We start from the raw sequence: 20091 nt of genomic DNA, 5'->3' as shown, positions 1-20091 counted from the left end.
GAATTGAATCAGGGTCTGTTGCATTGCAGGTGGATTCTTTACCAGCTGAGTTCCCAGGGAAACAACTCCTTTGTTTATTTGATGTCATAACTTTTCCATTAACATTGAACCCACTAAGGAGTAAATACATCATACTTTTCTGAGACTTCATTTGGGAGATAGGAAAATCAGTTATTTTCTCAGTGAAATAATGAATGATATGCTTTGATTTAAACAGATAAAAAATTATCAAAATTCATTGAGACTAATTAAATTTTTTATGTTTTTTCTCTAGTTTGAGATTTAATTGACTTATAGCACTATGTTAATAGTTTAAGATATATAGCATAATGATTTGACTTACATATATTGTGAAATGATTATCACAATAGATTTTTGTATTTCTTAAAATATATACCTGAAATCATTAGCCACAGACTTATTTGGTCTCTCTTCATAAATAATAGTTTATAAATATTTCATGTATGTATTTACATATACGTGTGTGCTGTGCTGTGCTAAGTTGCTTCAGTTCTGTGCGGCCTCATGGACTGTAGTCTGCCAGGCTCCTCTGTCCATGGGATTCTCCAGGCAAGAATACTGGAGTGGGTTGTGATGCCCTCCTCCAGGGGATCTTCATGACCTAGGGATCAAATCCCTATCTCTTTCATCTCCTGCATTGGCAGGCAGGTTCTTTACTACTAGCGCCGCCTGGGAAGCCCATATATACATACACACACATATATAAATTTTTAAATTTAGCTTTAATGTAGCATTTCTAGAATTATATAAACTATAGTTATTTTTAGTTGGAATGTGGTACATGTTGCCTCTTGGATTATAGAAATTACCTAAAATGTTAGATGAAAAGGGTAGTAAAAAATGTGTATAAACACATTAAAGATTAAAAAGTGACTGAGTCCACTGAAAGGAAGTGATCTTATGAATTAGTGATGATAGTGCATTTACAGGTTATTGTCTTACTGGAGTCTGAGTTTTAACAGCTGCTGGTAGTTTAAACTAATAGAAGTCTGAATAGACCATAATAATTTGAGTATTCATTCTGTTTATGGATTGTTTCTTAATAGAAACACTGAATAGTATTGCTTATCTTAAATTACCTCAAAGCATAGTTGTAAAAATGAAATAAGGTAAGTAATTATGTTTTATAAACATGAAAGGTGCTCTCTCATAGTGTGTGTACATAATATAAAATTATAAAATTATGTATTACATTTGAATAGTAGTTTTAGAAGTTGTTTGAAACTTCATTTAGAGCCCATAAATACAATTTGTTGCAATTGAAAAGGATATTGGACAAAAAAGTTACATTTGTGTTACAAGCGTAGAGTATTGTGAAAGTATTTAAATAGGCCAAGTATTTTGGAAGCAGATGTCATATAAGCAATGAATGCATTAATAATATGTCAGTTTTATGTGTTATTTAATCAGGTTCAAAGTCCTTTGCTGGTTATATACTTGTAACACTTTGATCATTTACTTGATTTTACTCTGTGTTCGAAAGTAAACTATAAGTTCTTACGATCATTATGAAGTTTAAATATTTTATTAATTTTCTGGCCCTTTCTGTAATTAGCTGGAAGGAGGAATGTTTTCTTATATTCACAGTTGATAATACCAGTTTTTAAACTAATCCAATTAAACGATGCAAACAACAGCAATCTTATTTTGTTTCTAAGCAAAGCACATTTATTTTAAATAATGGTTTTAAAATACTATGTCTGAAACACCACATTAAATGTAGCCATGTTGTGTTACTCATTATTACAATTATCTTAATACTCATGCTGATATATGTTCCTTTAATTAATGAGGAGAAAACAAAATAAGTGAAATTGGAGTGTCTCTCATTTGTCTTGCACTGTACCAGATACTTTGGTAAGATGTAAAGAAATCTCCAAACCCCTGTTCTTGAGAAGCTTATGCTATTAAATTGGGATAAAAGGTTTTTAAAATCATCAAAAAAAAAAGGTAAAATATTATATACTATGTGAATAAGTACCAAAGAATGTGATAAAATTAATATGTTCTAGAAGTGAAAAAATGAAAGTTTTAAATATAATTTTCCTGAAAGAAGTACGCTTACATTTTATGATGTTCAGAGAAGTCAAATTTGATTACAAACTCTTTACTAGGTTTCTGAACTGAGATCACATCAATCTTAGTTCTGCCGACCTGTTGTTCTAGTTAAGAATCCTCCTCAGCCTGGTGGAGCCTAGTGTATAAGTAATACATGCATTATCTTTTATTTATTTCCAGGCATACTTCCGACAGGGTGTTGCCCTCCAGTACCTCGGACGTCATGCCGATGCCCTGGCAGCCTTTGCGTCTGGGTTGGCTCAGGACCCCAAGAGTCTCCAGCTTCTGGTTGGGATGGTAGAAGCAGCCATGAAATCTCCCATGAGAGGTAAATATGATAAAAGTATTTGGTCCAACACTAATTTAAGTCAGAACATTTCTAATCTTTGAAGATTTTTGACTCAGGCATTGAGAATTGATAGGTTATCACATTAGCTAAGGTTGTATATTTTAGACAGAGGACAATTGGAAATCACTGTCAATAGCTGATGTTATGAGGCACAGAGGGACGGTGGTAAGGCCACTTGTCTGGAACTTTGTGGACCTAGATTATATTTTGAATTTTTCATTAACTAACTCTACAGCTTCTCTGGGTTTTAGGGTTATGTAAAGAATCCTTATGTTTTTTGCAGTTGTCAGATTCTGTACCTCTAAAACAAAACACCTCTAGCAGTAAATTGATCTGCTCAGGTGGACCAATATGCCATCTGGAAATAAACAAATGAGAGAAGACATTAGACATTTCTTAAGAGGAAATATGGATCTAACTGTAGGCTTTGTCTAACATTTTTCAGAAGAACATTAAAAGATTATGTTGAATTAAAAGGAAAGAGAAAAATAAGTAGATATGTGGTTTTTACCTGTATTACTTCTGTGTTATATCAATTGGTATTCTGGAACAATAGATTGAAAATAGTACTCTGAAGGTTGGAGATGTTCTAAGGCTCAGATCAGATTGACTTCTGTTTGAGGAACATAGATTTTTGTGGAAAGAATTTTTGGGAGGATTGGGCTAAAAGTGTATATCTTTGTGGAATGATGGAGACACTAAGGCAGGTTGATGCTAATGATGTCCCACACTAACTAGATGATGTCAAGCAGAACTCTGTTTTTGTCTCTGACATGGTATATTTTTGAGTGAACCTAAAAACGTGGATGGCAGTATCATTAGGTAATTTATTTAATTTTGAAAATATTTGCAGCATTAGATAATTTTAATATACTGGCTAGTTTGATACTTGGCTCAAAATATTTATGTGCTAAGTAAAAGTTTGATGAACTAAATGGTACTCATATGGTTTCTGAGGAATTCATAGCTATAAAAAATACTTTCCTGAAAGCAAAGATTTCATGTTTTAGAAAAAAAGTGGTAAGGAAACCTCTCTTCTTGCGATTTTATAACCCCATACAAAGCTGAGTCTTTGTTGCAGGAACCTAATGGCTTCTCCCACTGGGGGACCTGCTGTTAATAAACTCTGACTTAGAGCAGACGCACTTTGGAGCGCCAGGAGTGGGAAGGGAGGGAGGGGAGATGGACAGCAACAACGAAAATCAATCTCTCTCTCTTCTTTCTGTTTTTCTAGTGTTTTCTCATTCTCTCCCTGTATTCCTCTGCAGGTAATTTACATAGATCATTTTTTATTTAGTTCATGATGTTCCTTTATTGTGAAGTATTTCTGCTACTACCTTTAGAACACTGGAGTGAATGTGTTGAGATCAGCAGAATCATACTTACCAGTTTGCCTTTGAAGCAAATCTATTTATTTAGATAAATGTAAAAAACCTTCTCTGCACTGCAAGAATTAGCTCAGTGCTACTGTCCCCCTTGGGGTTTTCTGTGCTGTGTTCTTTCCCATCTTACAGAGTGACCTAAGGGTGACCCTGGAGAAAGCTGCATCTTACAGGTGCCTGGAGCACTTCAATATTTTCTTCTTTATCCTTAAAATGACTTATGTCATTTATTTTTGGCATTGCCTTTACCACTGTATCTATTCCAGGTGGGCTTTTCTTATCAACATTGTATAGAAAGACTGTTGCTTTACACAGTATTGTTCTGTTTATCATTGCACATCTTAATGACCTCTCTTTTTGTCATATGGTTATAATTCACAAAATCTGTCATTATTTGCTGCCCATGTTTTGCCCACTGTTTATTTTAATCTCCTGCGGTGTTCTCAGTTTTTGCCATTGTTGAGTAGCTGTGCGGTCCAGGATGCTTTACGTGTAGGTCTGATCTGTGTGTCCATTATTTTTATTTTGAAATGAATCTGAAATGCAACATGGAGACTCCCTTGTCCAAGTGCTTCTGTAAGCAAACAAAGCTACCCCTATGTGCGTAGCATTCTTGTCATTTGGCCTTTGGGGGAAGTTTCAAGGTTTTTTTTTTTTTTTTAAAGCTAGGGATAATATACCCTTGTTCCCAATAACTACATTCTATTAATCCACAATGAAACTTCCTTGATTTTTTAAAATGTTGTTCCCTATTTTGGTAATTACATTGTCTTTTTTACTTTATTTTTGTGGTTTCATTCATGCTCACCAACCAGATATCAGATGATCTACTTTTCTTATAAATATATTTATATCACTGTATGTAATGTATTTCCCTTAAATCATTTATGAAAATACACAAATATAAGTATTAATATAAAGTGAGACTTTTTCATGACTCTCAAATTGTCCTTTTACTATTTTCCATTTTTCTTTTTTAGATCGTCTTGCAGCAATTTCAGTTCATTATATCTTATAAATGTTTATGTAGATTTGGATGGTGTCGCATAGTCCTGCTGCCAACCACAGATTTAATAATACAATTACAAAGTGAGATTGAGTTTACCTTTATTTGTTCCTCTAAAGACAGCAGGGCTGCTTCTTGCTGAGGGTTCTCTTGTGTATATTTTCTCCCCTCTTGTTAATTTGGTAATCTAAAGACTATTACATTTATGGGCTATCACCTGTCGTGGTGTTTCTTTCAGCTCCAGAGGATCCAGGAAGCTGATTTTTATGATGTACTGGTAGAAAATGGCTTGAATGTATATAAGCTTTTCTCTCATAGTCATATTTGGGGTCACCTTTTATTTACCTGATTGTCCACCCTTGATAACTCTTTTTGTCTGATTTTCTTTTAGAAGGCGGTCACTTTTCATAGATGGCCTGTTTCTGAAATGTTGAAAAGAAAACAGAACTGACTTCTCCTGAAAAGACTGGGACTCTGATCCCAGCACTGCCATCTGCTATCCTATTGACCGGGCAAGGTTCTTCCTTTGCCTGCCCCTCGGTTGGTATCTGTAAAAGGGGCGTGGTAACGAGTAGCTCGTACTGTTGTTTTGAGAATCAAGCCACGGCACTTAAAGGCAGGCCCCTGTGGGACACCTGCGCCCTGCGGTGCGGTGCGCCGCTTCTCTTGGGGAGAGGAGTCGCGGTGGTGATGAGCTTCCTCTTGTCTTTGTGCTGTGGATGTGGAACAAACACTGCACAGCACACATGACCCTCTTGCTAAGCACTCGGTTCCTGGAAAACTGCCTTTTGCCTGAGTCTTAGTATATTTTTATCTAAAAGGTCTGGGAAAACCTAAAGTGATCCTTGATTCTTTTGCTTTGTCCTCTGTGAAGCAGTAGAACCCAGTGTCCTGGCTACCTTAAAGAAGTGTGCCAGGACTTAACAATCTTTAAGATGAATTTTCCTTACTTTGCTTTCCACTCACTCTGACTACCATGTCTTCTGCCTTATTTCTTTAGAAGGTCTTTGAATCCTTTTGGAATGAAGTAGCATATAAATAAATCCATATGTGAACCCAGAAAAATATGAAATGACTTAGCTAAACGTGTCAGTTTTTTTTTTTTTTCCTTTTTCTTTTTTTGAGCAGGGTTAAGTTTTCCTTTTAGTATGAACCAAAGCTTTTTTTTTTTTTTCCAATTGTGGTAAAATGTACATAACATCAAATTGACCATTTTTAGTTGTGCAGTTATGTGGTGTTAAGTATACTCACAGGTTGTGCAGCCAGCCCTTCATCTGTCTCCAAATTTTCATCCTCCCCGATTGACACTTTGTACCTGTTTAAACAATAACTCCTCATCCCTCCTCCCCCCACCCCAGCTCCTGGTGACTACCAAGGTGCCTCCCGTAAGTGGAATCACACAGTATTTATCCTTTTTGTGACATGCCTGGTGATCTTTAACTTAGTTTCCTCTATAAGGAATTTGCTTAAGAAAAGATAGAAATTAAAATTAAGTTAATATTATGAACCTTACCTCTACACTTTGTTTACGGCAATACTTTGCTCTCATTACACTTCGCTTGCCTTCTTATGTGTTAGCAGTTGCTGTTCTCTCTGGATCCCTGTTCTGGAGATTCATTCCAAAATTGCTTTTCCCCAGTCTTCTGAATTTGCAGTTCAGTGTTATATTGTATCCAATAGTAATTGGTAGTGATATCACTAGGTTTTTAGGAAAGTTGAAGCCTTCTTAGTCATGTATGGTAATGAAATGTTATAAGGATAAAATGGAAGGCTCCAGAATGTCTTCTTAGTACCTGGGACAGATTGAAGTCTGCACAATTTCAGTTACCTTAAGAATGATTCATAGGAGACAGTCAGTAGAATATCATCACTTTGGAATAAGGCATTGTACCTATTAATACATTTATTCCTCAATTCTGTAGATTTTAAAATTCTAAATATGTCTTAAATTTATCTCTTGTTTTCCATCTGTTTTGTCATTGCAAATATAGGACTTTTCCTCCAACTGACTTTCCAGGCTTATTTCCAGTCCCTGCTTTTGCTTTCCTTCCAGAATGAATTTTCTACAATGTAAATGTGATCTGTCATTCTCTTATTCATAATTCTACATTTTCCTTTTTGCCTGCAGGATAAAGGCCAGCTGCTTTAGTATAAAAGATCTTACTTCTTTTATTCTCATCACTAAGATACTCCCACCTAAAACTACCTGCAGTTCCTGGAAAACACTGGTTTCTCGTAGCTCCAGTTTCTGTTCAGACATCACTACCTCCAGAAGGCATTCTCAGACCTACCTGGGACCTGCCTACCTTTCTCCTCAGGGGTCCCATAGCATATCCTACCAGTTCTGAGAAATCTGGATTGAAAGTTGTATCATTATTTTACATAGTATTAAGAAAATCAACTCCAGATGGCTCAGACAGTAAAGTATCTGCTTGCAATGTGGGAGACCTGGGTTTGATCCCTTTGTCAGGAAGATCCCCTGGAGAAGAGCATGGCAACCCACTCCAGTATTCTTGCCTGGAGAATCCCATGAACAGAGGAGCCTGGTGGACTATATAGTCCATGTGATCGCAGAGTCAGACACGGCTGAGCGACTAACACTTCACTTTTACTTTTAGACATAGAGATGGACTTCCCTGGTGGCTCAAATGGTAAAGAATTTGCCTGCAATGCAGGAGACCTGAGTTCGATCCCTGGGTTGGGACGATCCCCTGGAGGCGGGCATGGCAACCCACTCTGTTATTCTTGCCTGGAGAATCCCCAGGGACAGAGAAGCCCCGTGGGCTACAGTTCATGGGGTCACAAAGAGTCGAACAGATTGACCAACTAAGCACAGCACAGATATAGAAATAACCAGCCATTGTAAGGCACCATTGAGTTCATGGATTGTCGCTGTTGTTTAGTCGCTTCAATCGTGTCTGACTCTTCGTGACCCTGTGGACTGTAGCCTGCCAGGCTCCTCTGTCCATGGGATTTCCCAGGCAAGAATATTGGAGTAGATTATTAATTCCTTCTCCAGGGGATCTTCTCTACCCAGGGATTGAACCCACATCTCCTGCATTGGCAGGCAGATTCTATACCATTGAGCTACTAAGGAACTGCGAGTTCATGGATAATAAATCTCAAATTCACAGATGTTAATAGGTGAATAAATATGCAGTACTGATGAAATAAATATAGCATATCTTTTAACTGGGTATGATTATTTGCCTGTTACTAGCTTCTATTTAATACTACGTTCCTTCAGGTTTTTCAAGTGTGAGGAAATAAGACTTGGTTTATCTTAAATTCTTAAAGCCTTTACATTTTGAAAGCACATAACTATAGTGTTCAGTGATTGTTGCAAAGTACTTTTACATTCTTATGAAGTTGTTTTGACATTGGATATTTTATGTATTTTGCATAATTTCTGTAAAGAAACATATCTTTACAGGCTGCCAAATCTCTGTTCCATCTAGCCTGAGAAAAGCACACAATTAGTCCTTTTGCTAACAGCCTAAGTTTATTGTAGAATAGGAATTAGAATTGTAGAATAGTAGAGTTGGGATGAAACCTTATAGATCACTTAATCCAGCCTATACAGTTGTTTTTTTTTTTTTTTATCTTTATTGAATTTGTTATATCATTGCTTTTGTTTTATGTTTTGGTTTTTTGGCTGCAAGGCATTTGGAATCTTAGCTCCCTGACCAGGGATTGAACCCACATCCCCTTCCCAGTAGCCTCTCAGTACCTTTCTTCTCCACTTAAAATCAGCTCTAATTGATTTCTTGTGTGAACAACTAAGACTGTTGTGTGGTATGGTATCAGAGAGCCTGAACCTGAATCCTGCAGTGGGTTCTTGGCATGGCTGTGTCCCAAGCTGTCTGCCCTTGCATGCACTTAAGTACTCAGATTCTTCATTTCTAAAATAAAAGGTGGTTTCAAGTTCTTTTCAGCTCTAAAATTGTTATTTTTGCTCCTGCTGATTGGCCAGTGGTGTGCTAATATGCTCATCACTGGCTGCCAAGTCCAGCAGGTACCACCAAAATTCTGCTCCCAGTTGTTTGAGTATGGCGTTGTTCTTTTCCTGTTCCAGCAATTCCTGGGTTCTTTGCCTGTGTTTAACCCTGTTGGTTCGCAAGTGTTTACTGGTATTGTGCGCTGCTTGCATCTTGACAGGTGTAAAAATGTTCTTTGTTCTCTGTTTAGTGATCTGATTGAAGGGAAAAAAATGCTCTAGGCACCAGTAGGTTTCGAGGTTTCCGTGGTAATGTTGATTCAGACGAGAGCTCCTTAGTGAGTGGAGATTTGAAGTCATAAATTACATTTTAATGCAGTACTGTTGGCCAAGAGATTCACAATTTAAAGAGACCAACCTTTTAATAGTTTTTTTTTTTTTTTTTAACATAGGCACAGTGGAATAACTAAGAAACAGTTTTTCAGGGAAGCTAACAACTTAAGTGTTGTAAGTGCTGCCTCACTGTAGGGTTATAGTCATTAGCTCTGCGATTGTCTTTGGAAAAAAGAAAAGAGGAAGAAGGAGCTTAAAGGTCATCCACTTTGAAACCTAGCTTCGGATGGAAAGAATCTCCTTGTGGCTTCCTGACCCCTAATCTATGTCCTTTCCACCATATGAAAATAAAACAAGCTAAACATTACTTTGTCTTTCATCTTACCTTAGTAAACTCAGATGATTTCTTGATGGTTTCATTTGTCACCACAACAGAAATTGATAGTACTTTTTTATATGGTCATGCTAGTCTCAGGAACAGCAGGGTACACTGGGTTGTCCGTGAAGATGATGGCTATTTGTTGAGAGAGCTGCTTTTGTATCTTCTAGGGAAAAAGGTGGAAAGAGTTTATTAATCAGTCATTCAGATTCAGGTTTAACAAACATTTCATTCATTGAATGCCAGATGTGTTAGGAGCTTTCACCTATATAGAAATGGTTTATAATAAAGTATTAAACAGTCCTATAATGGTCTTCAGATTTAGCTGGGAAAATATTTTAAAAATTAACACACGTGAAGCATCTCTAAAAAGGTTAAGGGCCAAACTGCAATACTAACTATAAAAATAAATCAGAAGTTTAGATCCAAGGATTAATGTGAGCTGGAGGACCTGGGGATAGTACAGGCATACCTCATATTACTGCATTTCACTTTATTGTGCTTCACAGATATTGTTTCTTTTTCTTTTTTTTTTTTTTAACAAATGGAAGGTCTGCGTCAACCCTGCATCAAGTGAGTCTATTGATGCCATTTTTCCAACAGCATTTGCTCACTTCATGTCTCTGTGTCACATTTTGACAATTCTTGCAATATTTCAAACTTTTTCATTATTATTGTATTTGTTCTGGTGGTCTGTGATCTGTTAATTTTGATGTTGCTATTGGATCACTGAAGGCTCAAGATGATGGTTAGCATTTTTTTTAGCAATAAAGTATTTTTAATTCATGGGATTTTTTAGACACAGTGCCATTGCACACCTAATAGGTGATAGTATAGTGTGGACATAACTTTGATACGCATGGAAGCCAAACACTGCGTGCGATGTGGTTTATTGTGACATTTGCTCTATTGCAGTGGTCTGGAGGCAGACCCACAGCATCTCTGAGGTCTGCTTGGGTATGTAGCAGTGGGACTTGAGTGATGTACCTGTGGTACTTTGAGAGGGCAGCAGGTCAGAGAAGAGAGAACTATTCAGGGAAAGTGATGGGTCCTAATCAAAGAAAGACCAGCAGAGAGGAAGAGTGTGGCGTACACCTGGAGATTGAAGTAAGGAAATTGCTGGACTGACCTTGGTGTTATCCAGTCATGTGAAGTGACAGTGAGGCTGTAGCTGGATGAAAAGCTTGGAGAGTTTGTACCTGAAATGGACCATAGGAAGTTTGAGAAACCGTTGTTTCTAGTGCGTATTAGAAAGGGTTGTTTTGTGTATTCTCCTACATTCTCTGTTTTCTTTTGTTTTTCTTCAGACTCCCTCGAACCCACTTATCAGCAGCTTCAGAAAATGAAACTGGACAAGAGCCCCTTTGTGGTTGTCTCTGTGGTTGGACAGGAGCTCCTGACAGCTGGCCATCACGGGGCCTCTGTGGTTGTCTTAGAAGCCGCTCTGAAGATTGGCACCTGCAGCCTCAAGCTGAGAGGTTCCGTTTTCTCTGCACTGAGCAGTGCTTACTGGTCTCTCGGGAACACAGAGAAGAGCACTGGATACATGCAGCAGGACTTGGATGTAGCCAAGACCTTAGGTAGAGTTATGTTTTTCTCCTTTATTTGAGTGCAGAAAGGAAATGAAGAAAACGGATTAACCTGACATGAATGGGATTGAAATGTGCAATGAAAACATGTGCAGTGAAAAGTGATTCTACCTCTAGAACATTCCGTGTTTTAGAGTACTCAAGTCTTCAGGGCTTTTCATTTAACAAGATATCAGTGTTCCAAAAGGACAAAAGATATGGATGAACATGCACATTGCCTTCTCAGATATATGGGCTCACTGATTTAATATCTCAAATGGTAGTATTTGTGGGATCTTTCACTTAAATTTACATTTTTGCCTACAAGAATGTGCCATCATTTTGTTGGAGTAGACAGTGCAGAGCAGTGGTTTAGAGTGTGAACTAAGGAACCAAGCTGCTGAGTTTAGAATCTTGACTCTGCTACTTACTGGCTGTGTGACTTTTGGCAAGTTGCCCAACCTCTCTGTGCTGCCGTTTCCTCATTTTAAAAAAAAAAGTGGTTTATGGTAATCATCACATTTGATTATTTAAGGACTTGGAAGATTGCAGTAAGAGAAGAGATGTGGTGAGTCTACTGTTGACATACTTGTAAAAAAGCAACATATAATAGGTTTGGAGTCAAGTGACTGAACCAACCAACAAGATCATGGTTGTTCAGAACCAAGGCAATGACCTCTCATTTCCAGGAAACTTATGTCCCTGGCCGCAGTTATATGTTATAACATCAATAACGGTTGTTCAGAAGTTTAACTTCTAGGACCATAACTTCCCACATGGAGTCTTTTAGAGGAAGAAAAAAAAAAAAAAGGCAAATGAAATTATAACTAGTAAACCTGTGGCTTTCAAATTAAGATGGCCTTTATATATTATAAATAATGCTGTAACTTAGAGAAATATTCTCTTTTTTTTTTTTTTAAACCCAATTCAGGTGACCAGACAGGAGAATGCCGAGCTCATGGGAACCTGGGCTCTGCATTCTTCTCCAAAGGAAATTACCGGGAGGCTCTCACTAACCACAGGCATCAGTTGGTGCTTGCCATGAAACTCAAGGATCGAGAGGTAGGAAGTTTACCTGAAGACCAAAACCAGTTTGTTTGAAACATGAGATATTTTTCTTTTTTGATGCTCAAAATGTTTTAATTATCTTAATATATTACTTTCAGAAGTTGATAATCATTGCTTCTAGCTTTCATCAACAAAGAGGTGTTGGACATCTGTCACATACAGGGCTTGGGGATATAGAGATAAATGAGACTTGGCTTCTGACCTCAGGATCTAGTAGCTTGTCAGGTGCAGTGTTCTTATGCTCTTCACATGTGCTGTGGATATGTGTAAAACTAGCCAAAAGCTGTATCAGTATGATATATCCATTAAATTAAGGAAGCACACATTATGCTTTGTCAGGGATGGAGTAGTATTGCTATGAATCCTTCACACTGTTTCTTTGGTGGATTTTAACTCTGGTGATAGAGACATATTCAGTCTCATCAAGAGAGCTGAATTGTAATGACAGAGAAATATCACCTTAGTCTTTTCTAGATAAATGAAATGTAAAATTCTTAGAGACTTGATGTCTAGTAGATGCTCATGATGGTCCCTGCAGAGTGGAAAGAGGGTGGGGTTTGGCGGGAGACAGACCCAGATTTGACTGCCTGCTCCAATTCATCCTGGCTTGGGAATTTTGGGGAAGTTGTTGTTTAACTTCTCTTTGCCTCTTATTTCTCATTCAGAAAATGATGATTCCATTCATTCTGTACACAGTTGTGATAGGATTATAAATAATATATGTAAAGTACCTAACATGGTACCTGGAATTCCATAAATGGTAATAGTAATATAATATTATAAATGAGAAAGAGAAGGTTAATAGCTGAGGCAACAATAAATTTATGAATTAATCTATATGGTGGGAAATAAGTTCAGTTACATTTGTATCTTAGAATTTCACTGTAGGACATTATGGAGATTAATTATATTATTTAAATGACCCAGGATCTTCATTTCTCTAGAACACAGTCAGGTATTAGAAAGGAATGGTAAAGAAAAAAGCCTTTACTTTAGTGGCATGCTCGAGTCTCCCCTTGGGAATGCTGGACTTCTACAAAGTCTCTCTCATCCATGAGTGTCAGATAAAAGCCTTGGAAAGCTACCAAGGGCTGTGACGTTTTGGCAGTTTTATTCCCAAGAGAGTTGCCGACACACTTTTCTCTTTGCCTATTTACTCTTAGTTTACAAGTAATCCTTATAAGCCAGATGATCTGATTTCTTGATGTTAAAAGGATGAAAAACAGGGCTCAGCTTTCTAGAGACAAATATACTGATAGCATTAAGAAGTTAAGGCAGGTTTAAAAACTAAAATAGCATAGGTATCTAGATAGGGCCATTTAGTGTAGGGACAGATAACTGTAAGTATGTCAAGAGCTGGGTTTATACCCTGTTTTCCTAACCTTTGAGGTGTATATGTTAGCCAAATTACTGGATAGATTAGAAAGACTTTTAATTAGGGGCAGAGGGTTGTGATAGGTATTAAAAAAGGAAAGCATCCTAATTCACTGCCAAGATTCTGTCCTTCCAGAGGAGGCAGGAAGTGATATAGACTTGAGGAAACTCTGTGAAACAGGCAGAACTCAAGCTGGCCTCTGAGAGAGATGTAGAAATTGGCATATGAGGTCTAAAACAGGTATTTTCCACCATTCTATTATATATATCATGTATATAGTCACAGATTCTTGGTTTTTAAAATATGTAATATATGTTATATCTAATTACAGAAATATTATACATGAAAATATTTTCCTCTTAATGTTAAACATTTCATTTTATTAAATGGTCTTCATTTTATTAAATGAAGGTCTTTTATCATCATGCATTTAATCTATCTCCCTACTGTTATACAGGCTTCCCAGGTGGTACTAGTGGTATAGAACCCACCTGCCAATGCAGGAGACATAAAAGACACGGGTTCAAGCCCTGGGTCGGGAAGATTCCCTGGAGGGCATGGCAGCCCACTCCCGTATTCTCCCCTGGACAGAGGAGCCTGATGGGCTACAGTACAGTCCATCGGATTGCAAAGAGTCAGACATGACTGAAGTGATCGCACACACGCACTGTTACACGTTTAGTTTGTTTCAAATTTTTTGGTATTGTAAAATCCAGAAAAACATGTTTGTAGATCAGTCTTTGAACATATCTTTCATTATTTCCTTTGGTTAAATGGACTTAGAACATTAAGACTTCTGATATGGATTGCTAAATTCCTCTCAGAAGGGCTGTGTCTATTTCAGTTCTACAAACAGTGGATAAAAGCTAACAATAGGCATTATTGTTAAAACGAAAAGGTCAGCTTGGTGTTTAAAAGTGGTATGTTATTATTTTGATTTACATTTCTATGCTTGCTATTGGGTTGACTATTTAAAAATTTTCTTTTATAAAGATTTTTAATTTTCAAACTATTTTCTGTTGCAATATTGGTTATTTTATATTGATGTGATTTTGGACATTGCTGTGTCATTCTACTGACCTGTTGGGCAATTTGTGTTCTAGTTTTATTTACTGTTGCTCTATATTTTTCATATACTACAAATCCCATATCATCATTATTATTCTTAATGTCTAGGATATTCTTGTCTCTCCCTCTCCCACCAAATGAATTTTAAAATCATTTTGTCAAATTTTGGAGACTCTCCTATTGTGGTATTTACTGAAACTTTATTAAATTTACATGTTATGGATAACTTGATGTAGTTAATAGTTGATCTTCCATTTAAGAGCCTGGTCTATTCTGTCATTTACTCTTTTATACCCCTCACTGATCTACACTTTTGGAGAGTAGATATTTAATATATACTGTTGGAAATGGGATACTTTTTCATTGTGTCTTTCCTAAAAATTAGTTACTAATGGCATATAGAAAAGGTGTTTACTTTGCAGATTTTATAAGTGACCATGCAAAAATTCTCTCATCATAGCTCATGGTTTTTTGTTGATTTCCTTAGATTTTCTTGTAATGCAGACTTTTTGCAAATAATGACAGTTTTGTGCATTTCTATCCTTATGTTATACCCCTACTTTTTCTTTTCTTTTAGTTATTGCCCTGGTTAGAACTTTGAAAACTCTTCCCCCCAAAGCAATCATACCCTTTGAGTATAAAAAGTTTGGAGGATGTACTTTTGAATGATTATTCTCCTCTAACATTGTGTCTGTGACCTCGAATTGTATCCTGGTTTTTCTTCTGCATTGTTTTGATATTGAAATAAAGTACGGGAAGCTGCCTTTTGAAGCAGAGATTAACCACTTAAATACTATGACTGGTGAGAAAACCAAGCCGCATCTTTCTGCCTCTTACATCTTTGCTATAATACATTTTAAGGTTGTACCAAGTAAGAAGAAGCAGCCTGAAACCACTGTCCACTTACCTTAAAGAGCAGTATGTTTTTCTTTTGTACAACTGTTCTCAGATACTCAATAGGAGAGAGCAGGCACTTTCATTCTAACTAGCCTTCTATCTATGTTAGCAGTTGCAAAATAAATTTCAGGTAGCCACAGAGACCTTCCTGTGAGCTAATTTTAATTGTCAGAAGAGTGCATGAGTTACATTGTTTTAGAAATGTTATTCTCTATTCAGGAAATCTGATATACACATATGCTGATGACTTGGAAGTTTTTGCTTTATTTTTTATCAGTCTGATTTCTCTCCTGGGCTTCATATTTCTTTATCCAAATACATCCTGGACACCCGTCTTCAGTTTAATATGCCCGACTTAGCCCTCGATCAGTGCTGACTTCTGCTGTCACCATTTGTCCTCTTGCCCAAGCCACCTCACTCGCATGTTTGATTTGTTACTGGGTTCTCTTCTTTCTATAAAAGAAATCTCTTTTCTGGTGCCTTCCTTCTGCCATATCATCTTGTCTGGACTGTTGCAGTAGCCTCCTCTCAGAACTTTCTGTACTTTTTAACAGGTACTCTCCTCCAAGCAAAGAAGAGAAGGTGTCTACTACCTGAATCTGTGATTGTAGCCTGAAGCTACTGCCATAAGAATTTAACTTTTTCAAGTGTGGTGTAGTGGCCAAGAGTGTGAACTTAGTTATTAGACAGACTTGGGATTGAATGTTGGCTTGGCCACTTATTATTATGTCCCTGAAACTCTTCTAAGTCTGATGGACATGTGAGTTGTTTCCAATTTTTGGCTGTTATGGAAAAGCTACTATAAATATATATCTTTAGGTAAACATCAGCACTTAACATCTGTTAAATGTTTGGTCATGCATATGTTCAGGTTTATTAAGATTTTTACCAGTTTTCCAAAGTAGTTGTACCAAGTTTTATCATCAGCAATATAAGGGATTGTTGTGTTAGTCACTCAGTCATGTCCAACTCTTTGTGATCCCATAGACTGTAGCCTGCCAGGCTCCTCTGTCCATGAAATTTTCCATGCAAGTATACTGGAGTAGGTTGCCATTTCCTTACTGAGCCACAGTAAGGATTCAAAAAAGCATTATTATGGGTGTTATCATTGTCATGATCATTTAAATGATTCATATGAATGTTGCATATCCTGTATAAGATCAGTTTTTATTGTAGTGTAAAATTGTTTTCCCCCAGATAGTCAGGTAAACTGGACACTGTTAGAAAAAGTATGGTTAGGAGCTCTGCACACCTCTTGTCACACTGGACTATTTAAGTACTCTAATTTGTGAAATCTGTTTTAACTCTGCCCTGATACTAGTTTCTTCTTTTTCTGAACCATCATTGACAGAGCTCTTTTAGTTACCCTTCTAAAATTCATTTCAGATCAGGTAATTTTCCTGCTTAAAAGCCTTTGACAACTTTTTGTTGCCTTTAAAATAAAGTCCAAATTCCTCCATAATCTTCTTCTTTAACTTTTCTTCAACTGCTCTGTGTGTCAGACACCTTATAATCTGTTCATATAAGTCTATTTGCCATACTTTGTTAAAGTGCCTTATACTTTATCCTCTGTGTGGTTACTTATTATGGTCCCTCTGCATAGAAGATCTTTTCCTTGACTCCTCAGCAATGTTTTCTGTCATCCAGGTTTGTTTGAATTGTCTCTGCTCACTAAAGCTCTTTCTCAGTTTCTGTTTTTTTCTATCCAATATTATACAAATATTGGTGAAGGCCAGTTTACCAGTCCTTCTTTTTCTTTTTTTTAATGGTTAGTGCCTTCTGTGTCCTGTTTAAGAAAATGTTTGTGTATCCCAAGGTCGTGAAGCTAGTCTCCTGTAAGGCTTTATTGTTTTACCTTTACATTTTGCTCTGCTGCCACCTGGAGTTTACTTTTGTGTTTGGGTTGGCGCAGGTATCAAACTTCAGTCCCCCCATGTGAATACCCAGTTGCCCCAGCACCGTGTATTCACAGGACTGCGCTGGGTGCCACTTTTGTCAGAGACAAGGTGATGTGTGCTATTGATCTCTTTGTCTGTCTTTATGACAGTAGCATATTACTTAATTACTGTAGCTTGTTATTGACTCTAGAAATTCTTATGGCTTTGTTCTTCAAAACTGTTTTGGCCATTCCAGGTTCTTTACATTCATATATATGTTGGGTGGCTCAAGGGTGAAGAATCTGCCTTCAAGTGTAGGAGACACAGGAGATGCAGATTCAATCCCTGGGTCAGGAAGATCCCTTGGAGGAGGAAATGGCAACCCACTCCAGTATTTTTTCCTGGAAAATTTCATGGACAGAGGAGCCTGGTGGGCTATAGTCCATGGGGTCTCAAAGAGTCCAACACGACTGAGTGATTGAGCATACAGCACATAAATATATAAAACATATATATGTCTTAGAATTAGCTTATAGTCCCCCCTCCCTTCACTCAAACATCCTGCTGAAATTTTGATTGGGGTAGCATTGAATCTATAAATATATTTGAATTTCATAGTCCATGGACATGGTATGTTTCTTCATTTATTAGGTCTTGTAAAATCTCTTCCAGCAATGTTTTATAGTTTTCAATATAGAACTATTGTATATCTTTGTTTAGTTTTATCCTTAGGTTTTCTGTGTGTGTGTGTACATGTATGCATGCACACACCTGGGTGTGTTATTATAAATGATATTGTTACATTTTATTTTTCCCTGGTCCCCCTTTTTCTAGCTGGATGTTCATTGACGCTTGGAATAAGTATGTTTGTTCAGCCATCCATATTCCCATACTGCTTGGTTTTTTGCTATTGTGTTTTTACCATTACATAAGTAATATATGAGTTATTGATGTAAAAGATTAAAACACAATCCATTCTAGAAGTGATCACTGTTACCAGCTTGAAGTGTATTGTTTAGATCTATGCCATCTGCTTTGGTAGCCACTGATACATGTGGCTGTTGAGCATTTACAATGTGTGTGCTTTTAATTGAGATGTGCCATAAATGCAAAATACACACTGGACTTTGAAGGCTTAGAATGAAAAAAGAGTGCTGAGTATTTCATTACTAAGTCTGCATATTGATGGCAATATAGTGATAATATTTTAGATACATTGAGTTAAATAAAATATGTTATAAAAGTTAATTTTATTTTTCTTTTATCTTTTTCTGTGGTTGCTAGAAAGTTTAAATTATTATGTTTGTATTATACACCATGGCTCTAGCTATTTTCTTTTATGGCTTTGTTTTTCTGGATGGGAATATGATACTGTTTTCCAAATGATTTTTTCACTCAATAGTCTTGAACCTCTTTTCATGTTAGAACATACAGATCAACTGTGTTCTTTTGAACTTCTTTGTAGTATATGTATTATGAATGTGCCATTCATCTGCTGGTGGAATGTTCAGGGAGGTTTGTTTTTCCTTTTACAAACATGTCTGCAGGAGAAAAGACCTTTTACAAGTCTTTTTATACACATTTAGGACGAGAGTAGTGTGTGACAAGTGGGATTGCTGGATCAACAGGTATTATACTTTAAGTTAAAAGAGTTTCCCCAATGATCACCGTAAGGGATATTTTAAACCCATTAGCACATAACATTAATTTTTAGATTTTTTTCAAATTGTTTGGCAGACTGTAGCCCTTAGTGATACCTCAGTTATGGTGCCTATTGATTATTTGTTTGTAATATGGTCTTCTGACATTATTAACTGGCAGCTTCTGGGGGGAAAGGAGGATAACTTACTTATATTGATTATCTCATTTATTAATTAATTCATTCAAAGCATGCTTACCACGTGATTACTGGGTGCCCAGTGCTATAATGCCTTTGGGTGTAAAGCTGAATCTGCTATTGCTCCTGCCCTCAAGGAGTGCAAGTCTGGCAGACCTCCTGCAGTGTTCCAGCCCCATACTGGTGAATGCTTGTCGCCTGGAGGAAGAGCACTGAGGGTGTGCAGTGGGTACAGTGTGCTCTCTCTTTGGCTCTTGTAAATGCTGGTCTTTGTTCACTCAGATCTGGAGAGGGAACGTTATGAAGCCCAGGAGATTACTGGGTTTAGGAATATTGATACCTAATATTGATACCTTTACTCATTTTTTTTCTTTGCTGTCAGTAACTAAAATCTAAAATACACATTTAATGAGGATACTTTTTATATTTTCATAATGCTTCCCACATTGCTAAGTCACTTCAGTCGTGTCTGACTCTGTGCGACCCCATAGACAGCAGCCCACCAGGCTCCCCCGTCCCTGGGATTCTCCAGGCAAGAACACTGGAGTGGGTTGCCATTTCTTCTCCAATGCATAAAAGTGAAAGTGAAGTCGCTCAGTTGTGTCCAACTCTGTGCGACCCCATGGACTGCCGCCTACCAGGCTCCTCTGTCCATGGGATTTTCCAGGCAAGAGTACTGGAGTGGGGTGCCATTGCCTTCTCTGGCCTCCCACATTAAAGATCTTTTAAAATGAAATATCACTGTTTGTGATTTTGAAAATTAAAGGTAAATCGTAATCCTTATCAGTTTATGACACCTGTGGGTTCACAGGAACAGTTAGTGTCTCCCCAGAGAAACCACTTGACTTTGTGAGAAGATTGAGCCTTCTGGATTTCTTTCAGGATGTAACTACAGGAAATTAATTAGATGATTTTTTATGACATCATCCTGAACAG

The 20091-nt window shown here is 37.2% G+C and overlaps 1 protein-coding gene across 5 annotated transcripts in view; it reads left to right on the top strand.

Annotated features, from left to right (window-relative positions):
* Nucleotides 1-20091, top strand: part of TTC28 (tetratricopeptide repeat domain 28) — a 578341-nt gene that overhangs the window by 294941 nt on the left and 263309 nt on the right. For all 5 annotated transcript variants that reach the window (XM_061385220.1, XM_061385219.1, XM_061385223.1 and 2 more), the window contains 3 exons: nt 2260-2407; nt 10773-11045; nt 11965-12095. In XM_061385220.1, coding sequence (XP_061241204.1) covers nt 2260-2407; nt 10773-11045; nt 11965-12095 — 552 coding nt within the window. The remainder of the gene's footprint in view (nt 1-2259; nt 2408-10772; nt 11046-11964; nt 12096-20091) is intronic.

This window comes from Bos javanicus, chromosome 17 (genome assembly GCF_032452875.1).
Source record: "Bos javanicus breed banteng chromosome 17, ARS-OSU_banteng_1.0, whole genome shotgun sequence".
Classification (NCBI taxonomy): Eukaryota; Metazoa; Chordata; class Mammalia; order Artiodactyla; family Bovidae; genus Bos; species Bos javanicus.
Note: the sequence above shows the minus strand (reverse complement) of the source record. Positions and strands in the feature narration are given on the sequence as shown.